We start from the raw sequence: 19548 nt of genomic DNA on the forward strand, positions 1-19548 counted from the left end.
CTGAGCAGACTCTGTGGCAGCTTTGAGACTACCAAATGAGTAGGAAAACCTCATTCTTTTTCTTACAGTGTCGGTTATAAATGTACAGATGCCATTTGGATCTGCTTTATCTAAATGTAAATCATACAAACTGTATGTCTAAAAATGCATTACCATTATGTAGTGACATCTAAATGACCTTATTTTATTCAAGACAGATATATTCAATATAAGTAAATTAACCTGACTACATTAGGTTACATGAAACCTACAAAGGAAGATATTTTGAATAATGTTTCAACTGTTTTTTGTCCATTTCGGATCCTAATGACATTCTTTTTATGGACAACATTTTTATTTTTCAAAATATCTTCTGTAACTCCACTTCATCTTTCATTTTATATATCTGTGGCTCCATGATCAGTGAAAACATCTCTGCACATACTGTAGCTTGACAGGGTGTCATTGTTCTTCTTTTCTGTCAATAACTTTATTCTACATTGTTATATTTAATTTTAATATTGCATTGCATTGCTATATCCTTACAGTATACCCACATACTGCTCCTTACTGAACAATTTTGCAGTTTATATGTAATGCTTTGACTCATGTGTAATTTGTTGGCTCTATATCTCTTTTGTCAATACGTGAACTAACTTTCTTAGGTCCAGAAATGTCTGATAAATGACCGACTTTAAAAGTAAAAAAAAAAAAGTCCTATCAAGTATAAAGTGTATTATACAGTTCTTTAAGTCAAAGGGTGCCAAAATGATTGACAGACATTACAGGGAAGAAGCGAAGAACTAATAATGAAGCAGGGTTTCTGTTGTTATTCATTACAGCCAAAAGTGCCCATGCCCACTTAAGCATATGGAACTCATTTATTTTCAATAAGAAAACTGAAGAACTGAAGCTTGGCAGTCAAAGACAGCCTGGCTTGATGACTGTCGTACTGAAACAACATACAGAAAACTGTGACCAGTCAGTGTGCTGTGACACTTGTGGATCAGTCATTACTCTTTACCTGATGCCTTCAAATACCATTTTAGACTTCAGTGAAACTGATGTAGACATTTTCCTTAAGTGCCGGCAGTACTAATGGAGACATTTTGTTGAAATCAGTTTTAAAATCAAATGTGATTTTTCCGATTCCTTGGCTTCACTAGTTTAATTGGCACAGACCCCAAGCTCCAAATCTCCTCCTAAGAAAATATTCCAGATTCACCTTCATTACAGTGTAAAGAGATGGTAAAATTAGCACCCCTCCAGTCACAAAAGGACAATTTCAAGAGGTCTCCTCTTAAGGTTAATTACCAAGAGACAGAGCTGTTCTTGAGTGACAAGCCTAACCATGGGATTTTAAGCATGAAGATTTTATTATATAATTATATTATATATTTTTAGCATGAAGGTGCATGTTATTTTAATTCTATACATTTACAACTGACTGTGGTACCAGAAGATATTGTAAACAGTGCAGCGACTGGCTATTGTAGATTATAAAAAATCTGGTAGGCTGGAGAAGTCATGATGTCATGAAGGATTGACTTTGTACACTGCACTGGCTGTTGTCAGACTCCTTGTGCATATACAAAACTCACTGGATTATTACAATTGATGGCAAAAGGAATGTTTGTAAATGTAAACTGATATTTACTACAGACACACAACAGCAAAGGATATAAATGACTGGCTTAAAACCATTTTTTTTGTGTGAAAATACTAACATGCCTAAGACTTTTGCACAGTATTATATATATATATAGTCTATTGCTAATGCACTTGCAGTTTTTGAACTAGTTTAAATCAGGAATTACAACAATCATATTATTCTGCATTAGGTTAGATAATGCTTTCTTCTGGCTACATGTTTTCATTGGCAGAATGTGCTGTTTTCAGCTTTACTGATGAAATGTTGAAGCCCTGACTGCCGTTTCCGACTGGTAAAGAAATATTGAGCTTGCTCCAAATTAAAAACACATGACCTGGATCATACTGGATCATATGAATAACAGAATTCTGGGAACACAGAAGGGGAGAGACGAAAAGGAAGGAAAGAGAGTGTGTGTGTGTGTGTGTGTGTGTGTGTGTGTGTGTGTGTGTGTGTGTGTGTGTGTGTGAGAGAGAGAGAGAGAGAGAGAGAGAGAGAGAGAGAGAGAGAGAGAGAGAGAGAGAGAGAGAGAGAGAGAGAGAGAGAGAGAGAGAGAGAGAGAGAGAGAGAGAGAGAGAGAGAGAGAGAGAGAGAGAGTGAAAGAGAGAGAGCATATATACAATATATGTTGGGTTTTCATGTTTTATAGGCACATTCCATAGACATAATGATTTTTATAGTGTACAAACTGTATATTCCATCCCCATCCCATAACCCTTCCCATCACAGAAAACTTCCTGCATTTTTATATTTTCATCACTTAGAATCATTTATAAGATGTTTTCCTCATGGACAAGGATTTTAGATATTGACCTCTTTGTGTTGCCAACATTTTGTTCCCACAATACAGGTATACCTGAACCACACATGTACACGCGCGCACACACACACACACACACACACACACACACACACACACACACACACACACACACACACACGTGCACACACACACACACACACACACACACACACACACGTGCACACATGACACACACACACACACACACACACACAGTATGGCCTTATTCGTAAGCAGGAAAAATGGATGTTATTTATCAGAAAAGTGAGATCAGAGTGATGCAGCGCATTCCTGTGTAGTTCACAGATGCACTTTGATACCACATACACTGCAGCAACAATAAGATCTTACCTCCATTGTCTTTGAGATGTAGCGCAATCTTGGTGTCATCTATAAAAATAGATGAGAAAAGAGACAGAAGGGGGAGAGAAAACATTTGTAGAAAAAAAGCTCATTTTACATCTAGACAGTTTCTCTCAATTGTAACATCATAGACCCTAAAACAAACTCACGTCTAAACAACTGTAAATGGGTCGCACGTGTGTGTGAGGATAATTTCAAAGAGACTGAAGAATATGCTTGTGAACAATTTATAATGAATTTTTAATGAGCAATCCACTCCGACATTTTTAAATATGCTTTCTGGTGATCTGAAAAGATTCTGTCTGAGACAGACAGGTCAACATCTGCTGTAGGCAATTCTGATGAGAACTGAAACCGAAATGAATGAAGTAGCACAAATACTGCTGATGCTGAGGGACCTACTACTGCTGTAGTATCTGATGTAGCCAGTGGCATTAGAGCAAGATATCAAGCTTCTCATTTACATCATGTAACATCAAAGCTTTTCATTCACATACATGCATCACCTGATTAACTGCAATACTTTACAGAGTCAGAGATGGCAAGAAGAAAGTTAAAGGGACACTCCACTTTTTTTGGAAATAGGCTCATTTTACAACTCCTCTAGAGTTAAACTGTTGAGTTTTACCGTTTTTGAATCCATTCAGCCGATCTCCGGTTCTGGCGGTACCACTTTTAGCATAGCTTAGCATACATCATTGAAGTGGACAAGACCATCGAAACTCTTTGGTCATTTTTTTTTTTTTAGAAATACTAATGGTCTTGTCCACTTCAATGATGTATGCTAAGCTATGCTAAAAGTGGTACCGCCAGAACCGGAGATCGGCTGAATGGATTAAAAAACGGTAAAACTCAACAGTTTAACTCTGGGGGAGTTGTAAAATGAGCCTATTTCCAAAAAAGGTGGAGTATCCCTTTAACTCTAGATGATTGTAACAGACAAATTATATCCGGTAAAAATTAAAATGTGATTCATGCTGTTAACATAATAGACATTCAGGTCAAAAATATTACAACTAACAAATAACACAACTGAATCAACTTTACATTAAGTTAAGTAATGCCAACAAATCTACATTTAAGGTTCCTTGAAGGGATAGTTCACCCCAAAAATGAAAATTTGGTCATCATTTACTCACCCAAACCTATGACTTGTGGAACACAAATTAGTATTTTTAAAAATTAAAATTTAGTATTTTTTATTTTATTTTTTGGTCCATACAATAGAAGTTAGTGGTAACCAAAATGGTTTGGTTACCAACATTCTTCAAAACAACTACTTTTGTGTTAAAAAAAAGAAGGAAAAAAAAGATTATCATACAGGTTTGGAATGACATGAGGGTGAGTAACATGAGGGTGACAGACTTTTTATTTTTGGGTGACCTATTCTTTAAGGTAACAAATGCAGGTTACCACTTTTTACAGTGTACAGCAGTGTCACAGTTTTATAGTAAATGTACTTTAGATGCAGCATTTGAATTTATTGACTATTCGATATGGATCTCTCAGCTTTTTAATTTTGTTGTCATAATAACGTAAGCGAGCAGTTAATGACAAAAAAACATTCAGTAATGAATGAGGGATGAAGAAAAGAGTGTGTAAACAAGAGTTTTATGCCTTTTCAATGACCTCATAACTCACTGTCTTATTGAGCATTCTGAGAAACTGTTAATGATGAACAGATTGTTTCATGTCCTATACTTAATCACTTTAAGTGGACTACTGGCAACTCCTGGGACTAATATAATCTTTGTAGCCAGAGCCTGCCTGTAAAAACAAAGAAAGGTAGTGCCACTGACTTGTACGAAGAGAGCAAGACTGCCTTTCATTTTAAGACATGACAGAAACAAATACAAACATCAAATACCAACATCATCTTTTATATACAGCGTCCTATATAGTTCTACCCACAGTGAAATCTCACTGGCCTATAAAGTCCCGCTCCTCATAAATGTGCATTAAACCTCAAATATGTTCTCATTGGCAGGGACTTTGTGGCATCACACAGTATTTTTGCTTTCAGTACAAACAGACAAAAAACTTGTCCCTGGACATATTTGGTTACGCGCTACATTGACAGCTGAACTGCTAAGTGCCCGAGTAATAATTAGAAGCGAAAAAAATCACTTATTCACGTTGACTTAGTTGTGAACTAGACAAACAAGTAGGAAAAGTGATAAAAAAAGTTTAATTTCTTGTGCTAAAGTTTGGGTAATGAAAGCGTAAGCGTAAGTTCTACCAGAAAGACTCCATTGCACGTCACTAATTTATAATTCCACGCTACCAATCACAGCTCGACATTGAATATAAAAGACTGATCCTACCGTTCCATGTTGTTGCCCGCAGGTGTCGTAGCAAAGTTTTCCCCCATCCTCCCCACCACCACCAGAATGGCTCCCGTCCACTCGTCGGGGGGTAGGCTCCCCCCCTGCCTCTAACATCAGGCAGGACCTACAAGCTAACCTTCAGACCCTGACAGAGGACGAGGCCTACGCCAAAGAACTCAGAGACGGAGCTTGTCGAGCATCTACCTTTATTTTTGTCTGTAAACTCCTTTCACAAAATAAATTCTATTTATTTGAGAATTCTTCTGAGTCTTTATGGTAGAACTGCTATTGCTCCTCTACATTTTAAATATTTATAAGTGTATTCATAATTCAGAGATGAGATTGATAATTTATGGTGTGTTGTTTACTGTCTGATAATGTGTTTGTGCCTATCACAAAGAAAAACAGAACAAAGCACACGGCATGACATGAGGTCAAGGTTGTATAACAGTTAAGAGGTATATGGATGAGGGTCTACTTTCGGTTTATATTCATTGTAAGTGACAGTGTTTATTTAAAGGGAGATTCTTGTGTCCCGCTGGAGGAGAATGAACAGCATGATTAACTATTGAACGCCATTTATGAGTAAACCCCTTCAGCTACAATCTAAATGTTCTTCAACACAGAACATTTCTTCTCCAGGAATTGATTTTCCCTAGACTCATAAAGCACAAATAAGCCTTTCTTTTTCCGTGTCCATTGATTTATGTAGAACCCATTGGTGGCCTGTTAACATTATCCTGCTGCATTCTTACCATGAGCAGTCACTAGTAATTAATGGTTTAGATCATTGACCCGTTGGTTTCCTGTTGTCAGAGGATTGTAACGTCAGTTTCATGATCCATATTTCAATCTTAAGTGGTATGTGTGTTGGTTTAGGTACGACAGTACCTTCTGTTGGTATGCTGGTTGGCATGTGCGATGGGGCTTGAGTAGAGTGACCCTCAGTAGTCCCTCTGTTCCTTGTGGTAATGTTATCAGTGGACACAGTGGTCAGTAGATTGAGATTGGTAGTGTTGATGATGTCACAGGTGTTATCCTTTGTCTGCGGACGAAAGACAGGTTAAATGATCAATCTGACAAATCTAAAGTACGGTTAAGTTATGACGCAGACATGCATTTGGTTTAACGATCTAAGCGCATGGTCTAAAGTGCACGGCGCAAGTGCACTTAGGGCGTCCCCGAATCCACTTTTGTTAGTTTAACAACGGGTAAAAGGGTCAGTGCGCCCGGCGCATGATCTAAAAGGGTTGTCACTATTCTCTTAATGAGTAATGGGTGTCCATTACTAGTTTGGGGCAAAACGTGCAATAAACCAATCAGAGTCTCATCTCCCATTCCCTTATTTATTTACATGGCGGAATTTGCAAGCGGAAAGACTAAACGCTTCTCTAGCGAGGAAACGGATCTGCTTGTGCGCGTGGTTAAAGTGCGTCCCATCTGCGGGACAAGCCGGATTCCACCATATCTTTATGTACACAATAATAATCTTTTACATTGTAATCCTTTTATTTTTAATATTTGCCATGTTTGTGTGCTGCTGCGGGTCCCTGTGTGTGAAATAAGCAGAGTGTAAGTGCGTTGTGCACCTGCCTATAGGTGCACATTACTAATGCGCCCTTTAAAAAACACAACAAAAAATACTGCGCCATTGACTTTAGACCAGGTTTTTGCTGGTCAATGGTGCAGTCTATTTCAGTTGCCTCAAAATAGCAACGCGCCAACAATGCGCCTGAACACACCTCGTTTTCAGACCCGCACGGCCATGGGCGCACAAATAGGCGCAAATGCATTTGCTATTTAAAAAATGTGGCGCAGGACGTGAAAATTATAACTGCGTTGGGCTGAAACTAGCAAAAAACACTTGCGTCGCGCCTGGCACCACATTGCGGACAATATTTCATTATCTAAAAACTAGGGCTATCGATTTAACATGTTAATTTAGTGCAATTAAAAAATAAAAACAGTGTTATAAAAAAATTATGTTTACTCTTTATTTCAATGGTCACTTTGAAACTACATGTCAACTAACTCTTATTAGAGTATTAGTAGATCGTAGTAGACTGTTAGGTTAGGGTTAGGTGTTAATAAGGTTCAGGTTAGTAAATAAGTTGGCATGTAGCCTAGTTGCAAAGTTCCTTATAGTCAGTAGAATTTCTTTTGGGGGAGCATCAAAATAAAGTGTTAGCAGATATTAAGCAGACAGTCTACTATTACTCTAATGAGAGTTAGATGACATGTTATGGACAGGGTTCCTGCACACTTTTGAAAGTCAAATTTAAGGCTTTTTAAGACCTTTTTAAGACCTGAAGAAATCAAAATTAATACCATACATTAGGGCTGTGCAGTATTGACAAAAAAATATCTTGATATTTTCAACGTTTTGTTGATAATAATTAGATGATATTTTACTGATTGTGTTTTTGTGCTGGTGCCATGGCTGGTTTAGGTCTGTTGTTGACAGCTGACTCACGAAGATATTCATATTTTTCATATTCTATGCAGTGGTCAGTTCACAGCAGTGACAGAAATTAATATTTTAATTAAGGGGCAATATTTGCCACCTTAAATTGATTTTTTCAGGGGCATTTTCACCTATATATGGACATTTTTTCTAAACTTATTTAGAGTTATGCATCACCTTTAATGTCAAATACTATCATTCAAATTAAATTATACAGTAATTATACAATAATACTTAATTATATAATAATCATACAGCACCACTGTTACCAGTCAAATTAGATCATTCAATCAAAATCCATCTTTGCAGTGCAGAGGTGACAGAAGCGGCATTAATATATTTACACTCCATTTACAACTGCATAAATAAAGCTATGAGATATATATTTTTAAATCAATATTCAATATTTAAATATGAAATGATTTCTAATTTTAACATTTTATTTAAAGGGTACTTTAAATATGAAACCGCAGCGGCAAATCACTGTCTTAATAACTGTGCGTTCACACCGCCGGCGGCGAGAGCGTCAAAGTGGCCGGAAGTCATTCATTTTCAATGAGAGCCGGCGGCGAGCTCCGGCGAGGGCGGCGCGGCGCGTCTTGGACGGTGAGAGCGGCGAGGAGCGGCGAGGAGAAGTTGAAGTCAGCTCAACTTTAGGGAAATGAGCTATGACGCGGTTCGGCGGCAGCCGGCGGCAACCAATCGGAATGTAGATGTGCTCCGTTTGAGAGGATTCCAGAGAACGCAGTCAAGTAACAAAGGTTCCGACCACATTAGTTCCCAAGCAAAATAGAGGCGAGGTTGATCATTTGAATTTCATAAGAAGGCGCGCAACACTATTTATAGGCAAGATATTCGTGCTAGAACGCTTGTTTTTCAGCGGGAATGCAAATTAGAATAGCATTTAACCATGAACACAAAAGCCACACCAAACAAATGGCTTTTAATTTGTTTATTTCGTTAGCAAACATGTCACTATAATTGTTAAGTTCTTTCCATCGATCAATTTTCTGCAAACATAACGATCGACATGCTTGTTTGCTTCGCGGCCCCTTTAAATAAAGTTTTAAAAAAGACCAAGCATTCGATTTACGTCAGAGCATCAGAGCGTCCACGAATCTTTCCACGGCGTCGCTGACAGGGCGGCGAGAGCGAATTTTGCCGCTCTCGCCGGCGGCGGTGTGAACGTACGGTAAGTGAGTTGAGGGAGTCATTCATTCAACCGATTCGTTCAAACGGCTGATTCATTCGGGAAAGAAGCAAGTGATTCGTTCAAAACGCGGATTTCAGTCAAGAAATCATCGCTGTGTTGCATTGAGACTCTGCTACGGTTTCATTTTGAAATTATAGTCGGCGAAATAAAGGGAAAACAAACAATATTGACAATATTGTGTCTAAAAAGTAACTCAATGTTAACTTATTGTTAATTTAACTGTTGTACAACATAAATATCACGCTTGGAATTGTGCATGGGAAAACGGCACTCTTGCTGATGTGATATTCTAATATAAGAACATAATATGATATAAATATAAGACAAAAACTAATTTGGGGACATAACAGTTACACTGCACACATCACGCAGTGAAAGCACGAGACAAATGCGATGTCAGCTCGCAGTGCCTCGTACATCGTTAAAACAATGATTACAATATCATAATAGACAATAGACATCGCACACCATACGCACATAAAGAATGAACTTACAACTGAACTGACATTTAAGACCTTTCTTCTCTTTCTCTCCTCTCGCGTGCAGGAGACAGTTATGCTGCGGCGACTCGCGAGTGACGCGAAATGTCACGTGAACTAGCAAATCCACAAAGATAGAATAATAAATAAATAAAAATACGTACGCTAATTAGATAGTTTTAATTTGGAAATCTTTTAGATATGTCTAAGTCAAAGTGTCATCTAAAATTTAAGACCTTTCATAAGTAAAAATAAGACTTTATAAGACTTTTTATGGCCTTAAATTTTAAAAATCTAATTTAAGACTTTTTAAGACTTTTTAAGGATCCGCGGGAACCCTGTATGGAAGCTTGTTTCCGCCACAGAATGAAAAATAAAAAAGTAATTGCGTAAAAAAAGTAAGGTAATTGCGACTTTTTATCTCACAATTCTGACTTTTTTTCTCGCAATTGCGAGTTTATATCTCGCAATTCTGACTTTATTTCTCAGAATTGCGTGATATACACTCACCGGCCACTTTATTAGGTACCCCATGCTAGTAACGGGTTGGACCCCCTTTTGCCTTCAGAACTGCCTCAATTCTTCGTGGCATAGATTCAACAAGGTGCTGGAAGCATTCCTCAGGGAGTTTGGTCCATATTGACATGATGGCATCACACAGTTGCCGCAGATTTGTCAGCTGCACATCCATGATGCGAATCTCCCGTTCCACCACATCCCAAAGATGCTCTATTGGGTTGAGATCTGGTGACTGTGGAGGCCATTTTAGTACAGTGAACTCATTGTCATGTTCAAGAGACCAATTTGAAATGATTAGAGCTTTGTGACATGGTGGAAGTAGCCATCAGAGGATGGGTACATGGTGGCCATAAAGGGATGGACATGGTCAGAAACAATGCTCAGGTAGGCCGTGGCATTTAAACGATGCCCAATTGGCACTAAGGGGCCTAAAGTGTGCCAGGGAAACATCCCCCACACCATTACACCACCACCACCAGCCTGCACAGTGGTAACAAGGCATGATGGTTCCATGTTCTCATTCTGTTTACGCCAAATTCTGACTCTAACATCTGAATGTCTCAACAGAAATCGAGACTCATCAGACCAGGCAACATTTTTCCAGTCTTCAACTGTTCAATTTTGGTGAGCTCTTGCAAATTGTAGCCTCTTTTTCCTATTTGTAGTGGAGATGAGTGGTACCCGGTGGAGTCTTCTGCTGTTGTAGCCCATCCGCCTCAAGGTTGTGCGTGTTGTGGCTTCACAAATGCTTTGCTGCATACCTCGGTTGTAACGAGTGGTTATTTCAGTCACTGTTGCCCTTCTATCAGCTCGAACCAGTCTGGCCATTCTCCTCTGACCTCTGGCATCAACAAGGCATTTCCGCCCACAGAACTGCCGCTCACTGGATGTTTTTTCTTTTTCGGACCATTCTCTGTAAACCCTAGAGATGGTTGTGCGTGAAAATCCCAGTAGATTAGCAGTTTCTGAAATACTCAGACCAGCCCTTCTGGCACCAACAATCATGCCACGTTCAAAGTCACTCAAATCACCTTTCTTCCCCATACTGATGCTCGGTTTGAACTGCAGGAGATTGTCTTGACCATGTCTACATGCCTAAATGCACTGAGTTGCCACCATGTGATTGGCTGCTTAGAAATTAAGTGTTAACGAGCAGTTGGACAGGTGTACCTAATAAAGTGGCCGGTGAGTGTAAGTCGCAATTGCGTGTTATAAAGTCAGAATTGCGAGATATAAAGTCAGAATTGATTGATATAAAGTCGCAATTGCGTGTTATAAAGTCAGAATTGCGAGATATAAAGTCAGAATTGCGAGATATAAAGTCGCAATTGCGTGTTATAAAGTCAGAAATGCATGATATAAAGTCGAAATTGCGTGTTGTAAAGTCAGAATTGTGAGATATAAACTGTTCTGAGAGGAAAAAAGTTAGTCTTTTATTTTTCCTTAGAATTGGCCTGATAACTCGCAATTGCGAGTTTATATCTCACAATTCTGAGATTTCCATTACACGAGAGTAGATGTTAAAACTTCATGCTGATTTGTAGTCGGCTTTCGCCAAGCTAAGCAAAACTAAGACGTAGCTTTACAGTAACCTATGCTTCTCCATCCATTTACGCTTCTTTCCATAAGGTGGTGTGACTCCCCTTCTGTCCGGCGTTAACGGCAGCAGTGTACTTGGCGCGTCAACGCACGCGACGGCTGCAACTACAGGACCAGCACGACAACCGTCTGGATTGAACCGAGTAGGGGACATCTCTAGGGTCTTCAAGTGGGCACCTTCCGTCCTCAGTGTTTCGTCGACTAGCCCACGACACCTCAAGAGGGCTCGACAGTGACTCTGGCGTCCCAGAGTCACCCCCCTCCGTCCCCCACTCAACTCAGCCCAGCTTACTGACCTCTACATCCCTCCTGCTGCTGAGACCTAACCACAATCTCACAATCTATCCGCAACCCGACCATACGCGCCAACCCGTTTGACTAAGGCTGTCGAGCCCCACTGGTGCGTTAATATGCAGTTTCAGTGGACAACGGTTCCGTATGGCATACCACCTACCGCAAAACACAATATCTGCCCAACCACCCGTCATTCACGCAATATCCACAGGAACGCGTACAAACAAACCAACAGACTCTTCAAGTTTCCAACAATTCTACGAAACCGTAGCGTGGCGGCCTGTACACAGCCAGCTAGAATCTTTCCGTCTCAACCACAGCCAGTTGCTGCTCCTTTCTGCTGCTTCAGATAAGTTCTTTACTGTGCGACGCAACTCTTGGCCGCTGAATCCGATGTCTCTGAGGAACCGGGTTGTAGAGTGTGCCACAAAACCTCGACAACCCACTTCCACTGGATAAACCTGGACTCTCCATCCTCGCTGTTCTGCTTCAGTGGCCAGATGAGCATACCGCAGTTTCTTCCTCTCATATGCCTCATCTACCGCATCCTCCCATGGCACTGTTAACTCTATCAGTTGAACAATGCGTGCTGATCCAGACCACAAAACAATATCTGGTCGTAGGTTAGTGGTGGCAATCTCAGGTGGAAAAATAAGCCGTTGGTCAAGATCAGCCAGCATCTTCCAGTCCCTAGCAGCTTCCAGTTGTCCTGGGCGAGAATTGGTGTTAACACCTTTTCTTGGTGGTTGCTCGCCTGGGCGGAGGAATATTGTCTTCTGCGTGTAATGTTTTGCTAGAACAGGTGGCAACTTATTGGTCATGTTACGCTTGCCTTCTAATGCTAAAGCCAAACATCGCAGTACTTGGTCATGGCGCCAAGTAAACCGACCTTGGCTAAGAGCCACCTTACATCCTGTCAAAATGTGCCTTAATGTGGCAGGTGATGAACACAAAGGACAAGAGGGATCCTCTCCTACCCAGAGGTTTAGGTTCTGCGGTGATGGGAGAACATCATATGTTGACCTAATAAGGAAACTGATCCTACTCTCTTCCATTGACCAAAGGTCTTGCCAGCCCATCTTACGTTGTTCCACACTCTCCCATCTCATCCACTCTCCCTGCTTGGCCTGGGAAATGGCCTTTATACACCTCATCCTCTCCTCCTGCTGTCGCACCTTGTTGACTACCAGCTTTCTCCTTTGAGCTGGGCCTGCCTTGTGCCATTTAGGAGGAGCTAAACTGAGCCCAAAACCCCCTCTTCCATGCTGTACCTGTCCCACGATATCACCAATTTGAAGGCCAGCCTTTGCCTCTACTACAGATTTCTTTGCTGACCACTTTCTACCAGTTTTTAACACAGGGGCTGCCTCCCTTACACATTTGTCACGTGACTCTACTAAGGTAATTTCCAGTCTGACCTTGGCACACTTGAACTCCTCGGTTAAAGCAGAGACTGGCAGCTGCAATATTCCTTTACTATAAAGTCCTACTCTGCTGAGGCAGCGTGGAACTCCCAACCATTTCCTGATGTATGAACTTATCAACGCTTCCAGCTTATCCACTGTTGTCAAAGAAACGTTGTACACGGTCAGTGGCCACAGCAACCTTGGCAGTAGACCAAACTGAAAGCACCAGAGCTTTAGTTTACCAGGTAGAGCACAGCTGTTTATGCTCTTCAACCCTTCCACTGCTTGTCGTCTAACTTCTCCCACCCGAACTGTGTCCTTTAGATCCCCATCATACCATCTCCCAAGACTCTTCACTGGCTTCTCAGAAACTGTTGGTATTGCCTCACCATTAATGAAGAATGTTTTATCTACTACCTTTCCTTTAACTATCGAGATGCTCCTTGATTTAGAGGGCTTAAATTTCATTCGTGCCCATTCAATATTATCTGTTAACTTCCCCAATAACCGATTAGTGCAGGCTACTGTTGTAGTCATGGTTGTCATGTCATCCATGTATGCTCTGATTGGTGATAGTCGCATCCCAGAAGCCAAGCGCTCTCCTCCTACTACCCATCTTGATGCCCTCATGATTACTTCCATCGCCATGGTAAAAGCCAGTGGAGAAATGGTGCATCCTGCCATTATTCCAACCTCTAGGCATTGCCATGCAGTGCTGAATTTTGGAGTTGAGAAACTGAATTGCAAATCTCCAAAATAGGCTTTCACTAAATTTGTTATTGACATTGGTACTCTGAAAAAATCAAATGCTGCCCAAAGAAGCTCATGTGGCACTGAACCATATGCATTAGCCAAATCCAGGAATGTCACATGGAGCTCCTTCCTCTCCTTTTTAGCTGACTGAATTCGTTGCCAGATAACATTGATGTGTTCTAAGCATCCTGAGAACCCTGGAATGCCCGCTTTTTGAACTGAGGTGTCAATGAAGCCATTCTTTAACAGGTAGGTGGACAATCTCTGGGCAATAATGCTGAAGAAAATCTTACCCTCAACGTTTAATAGTGAAATAGGACGAAACTGACTGATGCTTGTAGCATCTTTTCTACGAAAAGATGTCAGAATTTCGAGATATAAACTCGCAATTATGTGTTATAAAGTCAGAATTGCGAGATGTAAACTCGCAATTGTGAGAAAAAAAGTCAGAATTGTGAGATAAAAAGTAAAAATTCTGTCTTTATTTCTCGCAATTGCGACTTTATTTCTCAGAATTGCGACTTTATATCTCGCAATTGCGACTTTATTTCTCAGAATTGCGACTTTATATCTCGCAATTGCGACTTTATTTCTCACAATTCTGACTTCATATCTCGCAATTGTGAGATAAAAAGTCGCAATTATTATTATTATTTTTTTATTTCAGTGGCGGAAACAAGCTTCCATAACATGTAGATGAAAAGTTACTTATAGTTAGTAGAATGTCTAAAGTGGACCACTGAAATAAAGTGTTACCAAATAAACACACAATCGATACCCTTTTACCCAAATTCCAACAGCCAAAGACGCTAGTCTGTACAAACTAATAAAGATAAATAAATAAATAAATAAATCAAATGTTTACAGGTCACAAAGCTAAAACACATTTTTATACACGTTACTAATTACTTAGTGGGCTTCACTGTACAAGCAGTATTTTAGAAAGGCAGAAGGACAAAGAGAAAGAAAGAGAGAGAGAGAGAGAGAGAGAGAGAGAGAGAGAGAGAGAGAGAGAGAGAGAGAGAGAGAGAGAGAGAGAGAGAGAGAGAGAGAGAGAGAGAGAGAGAGAGAGAGAGAGAGAGAGAGAGAGAGAGAGAGAGAGAGAGAGAGAGAGAGAGAGAGAGAGAGAGAGAGAGAGAGAGAGAGAGAGAGAGAGAGAGAGAATATGGTATCCTTATCATGTAGGCACAGAGATTTAGGTTAGAAACCAACACACATCCACATACAAACCTCATCTGGGCAACTGTTATCCACCCAGTCCTGCCGATGGCGATCAAAGCCGCTGGAACACCTGACATGAAAAATTATAACAGGTCATTAGTATTTTAAAGACCGCCAATAAACACGCAAACATGATCTCCATCTTTTATAGATCCCATCAGTGGCCAATGCAGGGAAATCCTATGAAGTATTCACTCTTCTAAGAAAAACTATAAGTGCGTGTTCCAGGAAAAAATACTTCTTACGGGATTAAAAAAGCAAAGGGTGAGTAAATCATAAACATGAATTTTCATTTACGAGTCCTCCATGAAACTTCCGTTAAAAACACACTTCACAATGGCCCAGAACAGGAAATTCAAAACGGTGTAATATACTGAGGACTGTCCACAGCAGTATATCACTGATAGATGCTGGCTTAGAGAGTCAGGAATAGGCAGTACAGCTAGTATTTCTTTTCCTCCTCTCCTGCCTTCACATTTCTTGAACACAGAATGGTGCACAATGGGCTTTGGCTGCTTGGCATTCCAGATGAGATACAGTCACCCTTACTCCAAATCTTTCACCAATTCCCCATTCTCCATCTATCTTTTTGTGACATATTATCTCTTTTCAGTTCAGTTCATATCAGCTCTCTCCTTCTTTCTTACTGATATATTAGGGTTAGAAAACACATATTTGCTTCCCAGTCACAGATGGTAAACCATGTTCATTTTATGTGTGCGTGTTTGTATGAGATTTTTATTTTGCTTGTCATGGGTTGTCACTGTAAACAAAAATCAAAGAACAAAGAATCCTTCTTTTGTTGTGCTTGCAGAACTAATGATTTTATACAAGAGTTGATATAAATGGACAAAACTATTAAGTAAACATGGAAGAAATAGTTTCATCTATCCAACAAGGTAATATAAACCGACAGTATATGGAAACTGTGTGTCTCAACAGCATTTTTAACTCAGCTCTTGTAAAGGAGTGGGTGAGAGTCAGAGAGTCATCAAACACAAGACACTGCTTTAAACACATGACGTGCTCTTTGGAAAGAAGAGCCATGACCAGTGGTTAGGCACTATAGTGTGCGTCTCACTGAAAGCTTTGGATTAGAGATTTCATGACCCACGAACAGGAAGCAGAGCTCTGCGTGCGCGCACACACACACACACACACACACACACACACACACACACACACACACACACACACACACACACACACACACACACACACACACACACACACACACACACACACACACACACACACACACACACACACACCTCTCTATGGCCTCTATCAGCCTCTACGGGCCAATGATGAATACAACGAGGCATTTTTGTTGCTCTCTTGTGGTGGCAAATTTTTTTTCTTTATTTCCTTCACATTCGTTCATTCATCTACACTTTTACCCAAAACAACTTGTTGATGAGTAATACAAAAAGTTAATAATCCAAGGTAGTATGAGTGCACAGTAATCTTGCACTCATACTCACACTCAAAAAAGCTATGAATATTAATTTTCATACTGTCCATCTTGATGTTGTGATGCTTAAATTTATTAGTAGTATTTGTAGTAATTATCAGTTTATCAGGCCAGATTTATATAGGTGCATCCCTAGGGAGAAAGTAACATGACAAATGACATAATACAAAGCTTTTGAATGGACAAAAGTGCAAAATGTACAAACTAGATTTTAAATGATTTAATTATTTAGTAAACAAATTTGATTTTGTGTAATTTACTTTTATAGCTTTGCCATGGTCATTATGTCTGCTTTAATTTGATCTCCCAAGCAGTTACCCCGAGCCCTGATCAATCAAGAAAGGAAGACAAGTAAAAGAGAAATATATCTGTCTGGATTTGAGGTTGCCCATGGCGGCCATCCTTCGTCAGCACTTCTCCAACCTTTCATAATCTCATTTACATGTTAATGGCTGTAAATGCAGTCAGCTCAAATTTATTCTGATCCAGTAATAATCTGACCTTGAGGGTGAAAGGATGCTTTTCCAAGTATGCAAATCTAGGTTTTTGATGCACATAATCATTATTAATACACTCATCTGTTAAAGTAATTTCATTACTTCAGAATATTGAAATATGAAAGATATTATGTGAAACACCCTGCTATAGCATGACACTATTCTGTTCTGTTACAGCTTGTTTTGTGTGTGTGTGTGTGTGTGTGTGTGTACAGGTTTATATTACATTGTGAGGACCCAGCGGTCCCCACGAGGGAAGTGGGTTAATGAACATACTAAATGATGTATTTTTGTAAATGTAAAAATGCAGAAAGTGTTCTGTGATGGGTAGGTTTAGGGGTAGGGTTAGTGTAAGGGGATGAAAAAATACAGTTTGTACAGTATAAGAACCATTACGCCTATAGAGAGTCCCAACAAAGATAGCGAAGTATGTGTGTGTGTGTGTGTGTGTGTGTGTGTGTGTGTGTGTGTGTGTGTGTGTGTGTGTGTGTGTGTGTGTGTGTGTGTGTGTGTGTGTGTGTGTGTGTTTGTGTGTCAGTCAACTGCATCTGACTTCAACTGCTCTCTCCAAAGACAAGGGGTAAATTGTTGATAAATTGCGTTGGGAGGATCAGACTGTCAGTTATTAGCTTAAATCAACTGAGCTATCTGCATTTAGTGTATCATTAGCAAGCTCTCTCTCTCTCTCTCTCTCTCACACACACACTCTCACACACAGCCTTCATCAAGCCAAAAAAACTTTAATTACCGCAGCAATTTCTAACTCTGCATTGTTTCCATAACCTTCAGCCAAACAAAAATGGTTATGCATATTGATGAAGTCTGAATTGAACTCCCTTGTACCAGGAGAAGATTCAACACTCAGTGTTCTCATTTAATTATACAATCCAGCAGTTTAGAAGCAGGTTTTCTAGAGTGGATGGAAAAACCAAGCTCCCACTGACATTGAAAGACGTGTTTGTGCTTTGCATTATTATGTATGTAATGATTCATAGAATAACAAATAGCACAAGAAATGCTACAGCTCAAAAAATGTGTGCAGCACATATGCACTTGATAAAGGGAAAAAGTTAAACTCCTCTTACACAAGCGAACTGGCCTTTTTCCTCTTTCTGCCAATCAAAGACCAAATCTCACAATAAACGCCAACTGGGATATTATATCCCTGAATCCCTCAGAGTATGTGTATGCATGTGTGTGGGTGTGTATGTGCTTGAGAATGAGAGTGAGGGATTGAAAGAGTAGACCGATGGAAGGATTGCCAGGAAAATAAAGCAGAAGGAGGTCAGCTGTCTAGGTTTCGTCTGTTCTTTGGTATGTGATCTACAGAAAAAAGCTGTCTGGGTTCGGGAGGTGAGAGCCCGGGCATGAATCAGCAGGAATGTGACTTTATTTTCCCTCTTTCTCACATAAGGGAAAAACGTCTTGGTATGAAAGATTCCCTGCCACATTGGAAGCAATATTACTTAGGAAAATGCGATGCAAGATGCAAGAGAGATTTTGTTAATGGTTTACACATGATGTTTACAATTCGTTTCAATTTTTAGGCCATTTTTATATACAAAGGCAATCTTGTAACATTGTGACTGCTGAATTAGAAGTAGTGAATTATCTGCACACATCTTGTGAATGTCTGTGTTGAGAGTGCTTCTGTTTCAGCAACTGCTGACAGAAATTACTCCCCTCGTTCATTGCACCACCTCAAGGCAAGCGGTCTGAGAACTTTAATTCCAGTAAAATGAAGTTGGGATAATGGAAAGAGAGACGGATGAAGAGCGGTTTGTTTTCTTACCTATTGAGCCGGTGACACCAGCTGCAGTTGAAGTTAATCTGTGATGCTAAGCAAGAAGTGCAGCTTGTGAATTGAAGACATGCTGCAAAAGAAAAAAAGAGACAGAAAATACTTCAGCGCAGAATCAATTAAGAATAGAGCGAGAGGCTAACAGGACAATGAACTGGATTTTCATATGACTTGAGAGAAATGTTGAGTACAACTGTCTAATATAAAATCTGATTTTGTAGATAAGAGGTACAACTGTATAAGCTTCTATTAGCTATGAGGTAATTCATATTTATGTTTTTATGGTAGTTTAAGATTATATATGTGTATATATAGCCTGTGTGTGTGTGTGTGTGTGTGTGTGTGTGTGTGTGTGTGTGTGTGTGTGTGTGTGTGTGTGTGTGTGTGTGTGTGTGTGTGTGTGTTCAATGGCTTACTGGGTAGCGGCATCATTTCTACAGCTGTACTGTTGGTAATTTTGGTCTTTAACAGCTCCACTCTGTGATACTCATAGATAGTCTTCCTCCGCACATCTAAAGCCACACAAATACACATTACAATTATGTAATCATGTGAATCATCTGAATTGCTGAAACTACTGTAACACAAGCAAATCGAGAAAGAGTAATGTCATTTTTCAGTCACTGCCTCTTAATTGCTATCTTGAACACATTTACAGTACCGGTACTTTCACTTGTTTTCACTCATTTTTACTGTAAAGGTGATG

The 19548-nt window shown here is 39.9% G+C and overlaps 1 protein-coding gene across 2 annotated transcripts in view; it reads right to left on the bottom strand.

Moving 5' to 3' along the window:
* The window catches only part of plxdc2b (plexin domain containing 2b), a 94378-nt gene that overhangs the window by 3444 nt on the left and 71386 nt on the right, over window positions 1-19548 (bottom strand). Inside the window, exons 8-12 of one of the 2 annotated variants that reach the window (XM_056248432.1) lie at window positions 19259-19354; window positions 18834-18915; window positions 15080-15140; window positions 6014-6167; window positions 2784-2822 (exon numbers count right to left, since the gene is read on the bottom strand). In XM_056248432.1, coding sequence (XP_056104407.1) covers window positions 2784-2822; window positions 6014-6167; window positions 15080-15140; window positions 18834-18915; window positions 19259-19354 — 432 coding nt within the window. The remainder of the gene's footprint in view (window positions 1-2783; window positions 2823-6013; window positions 6168-15079; window positions 15141-18833; window positions 18916-19258; window positions 19355-19548) is intronic. The other variant, XM_056248433.1, reaches the window with a different exon arrangement.

The sequence above is a fragment of the Rhinichthys klamathensis genome, unplaced genomic scaffold (assembly GCF_029890125.1).
Source record: "Rhinichthys klamathensis goyatoka isolate OS25496 unplaced genomic scaffold, OSU_Roscu_1.1 h1tg000055l_1, whole genome shotgun sequence".
Lineage (NCBI taxonomy): Eukaryota > Metazoa > Chordata > Actinopteri > Cypriniformes > Leuciscidae > Rhinichthys > Rhinichthys klamathensis.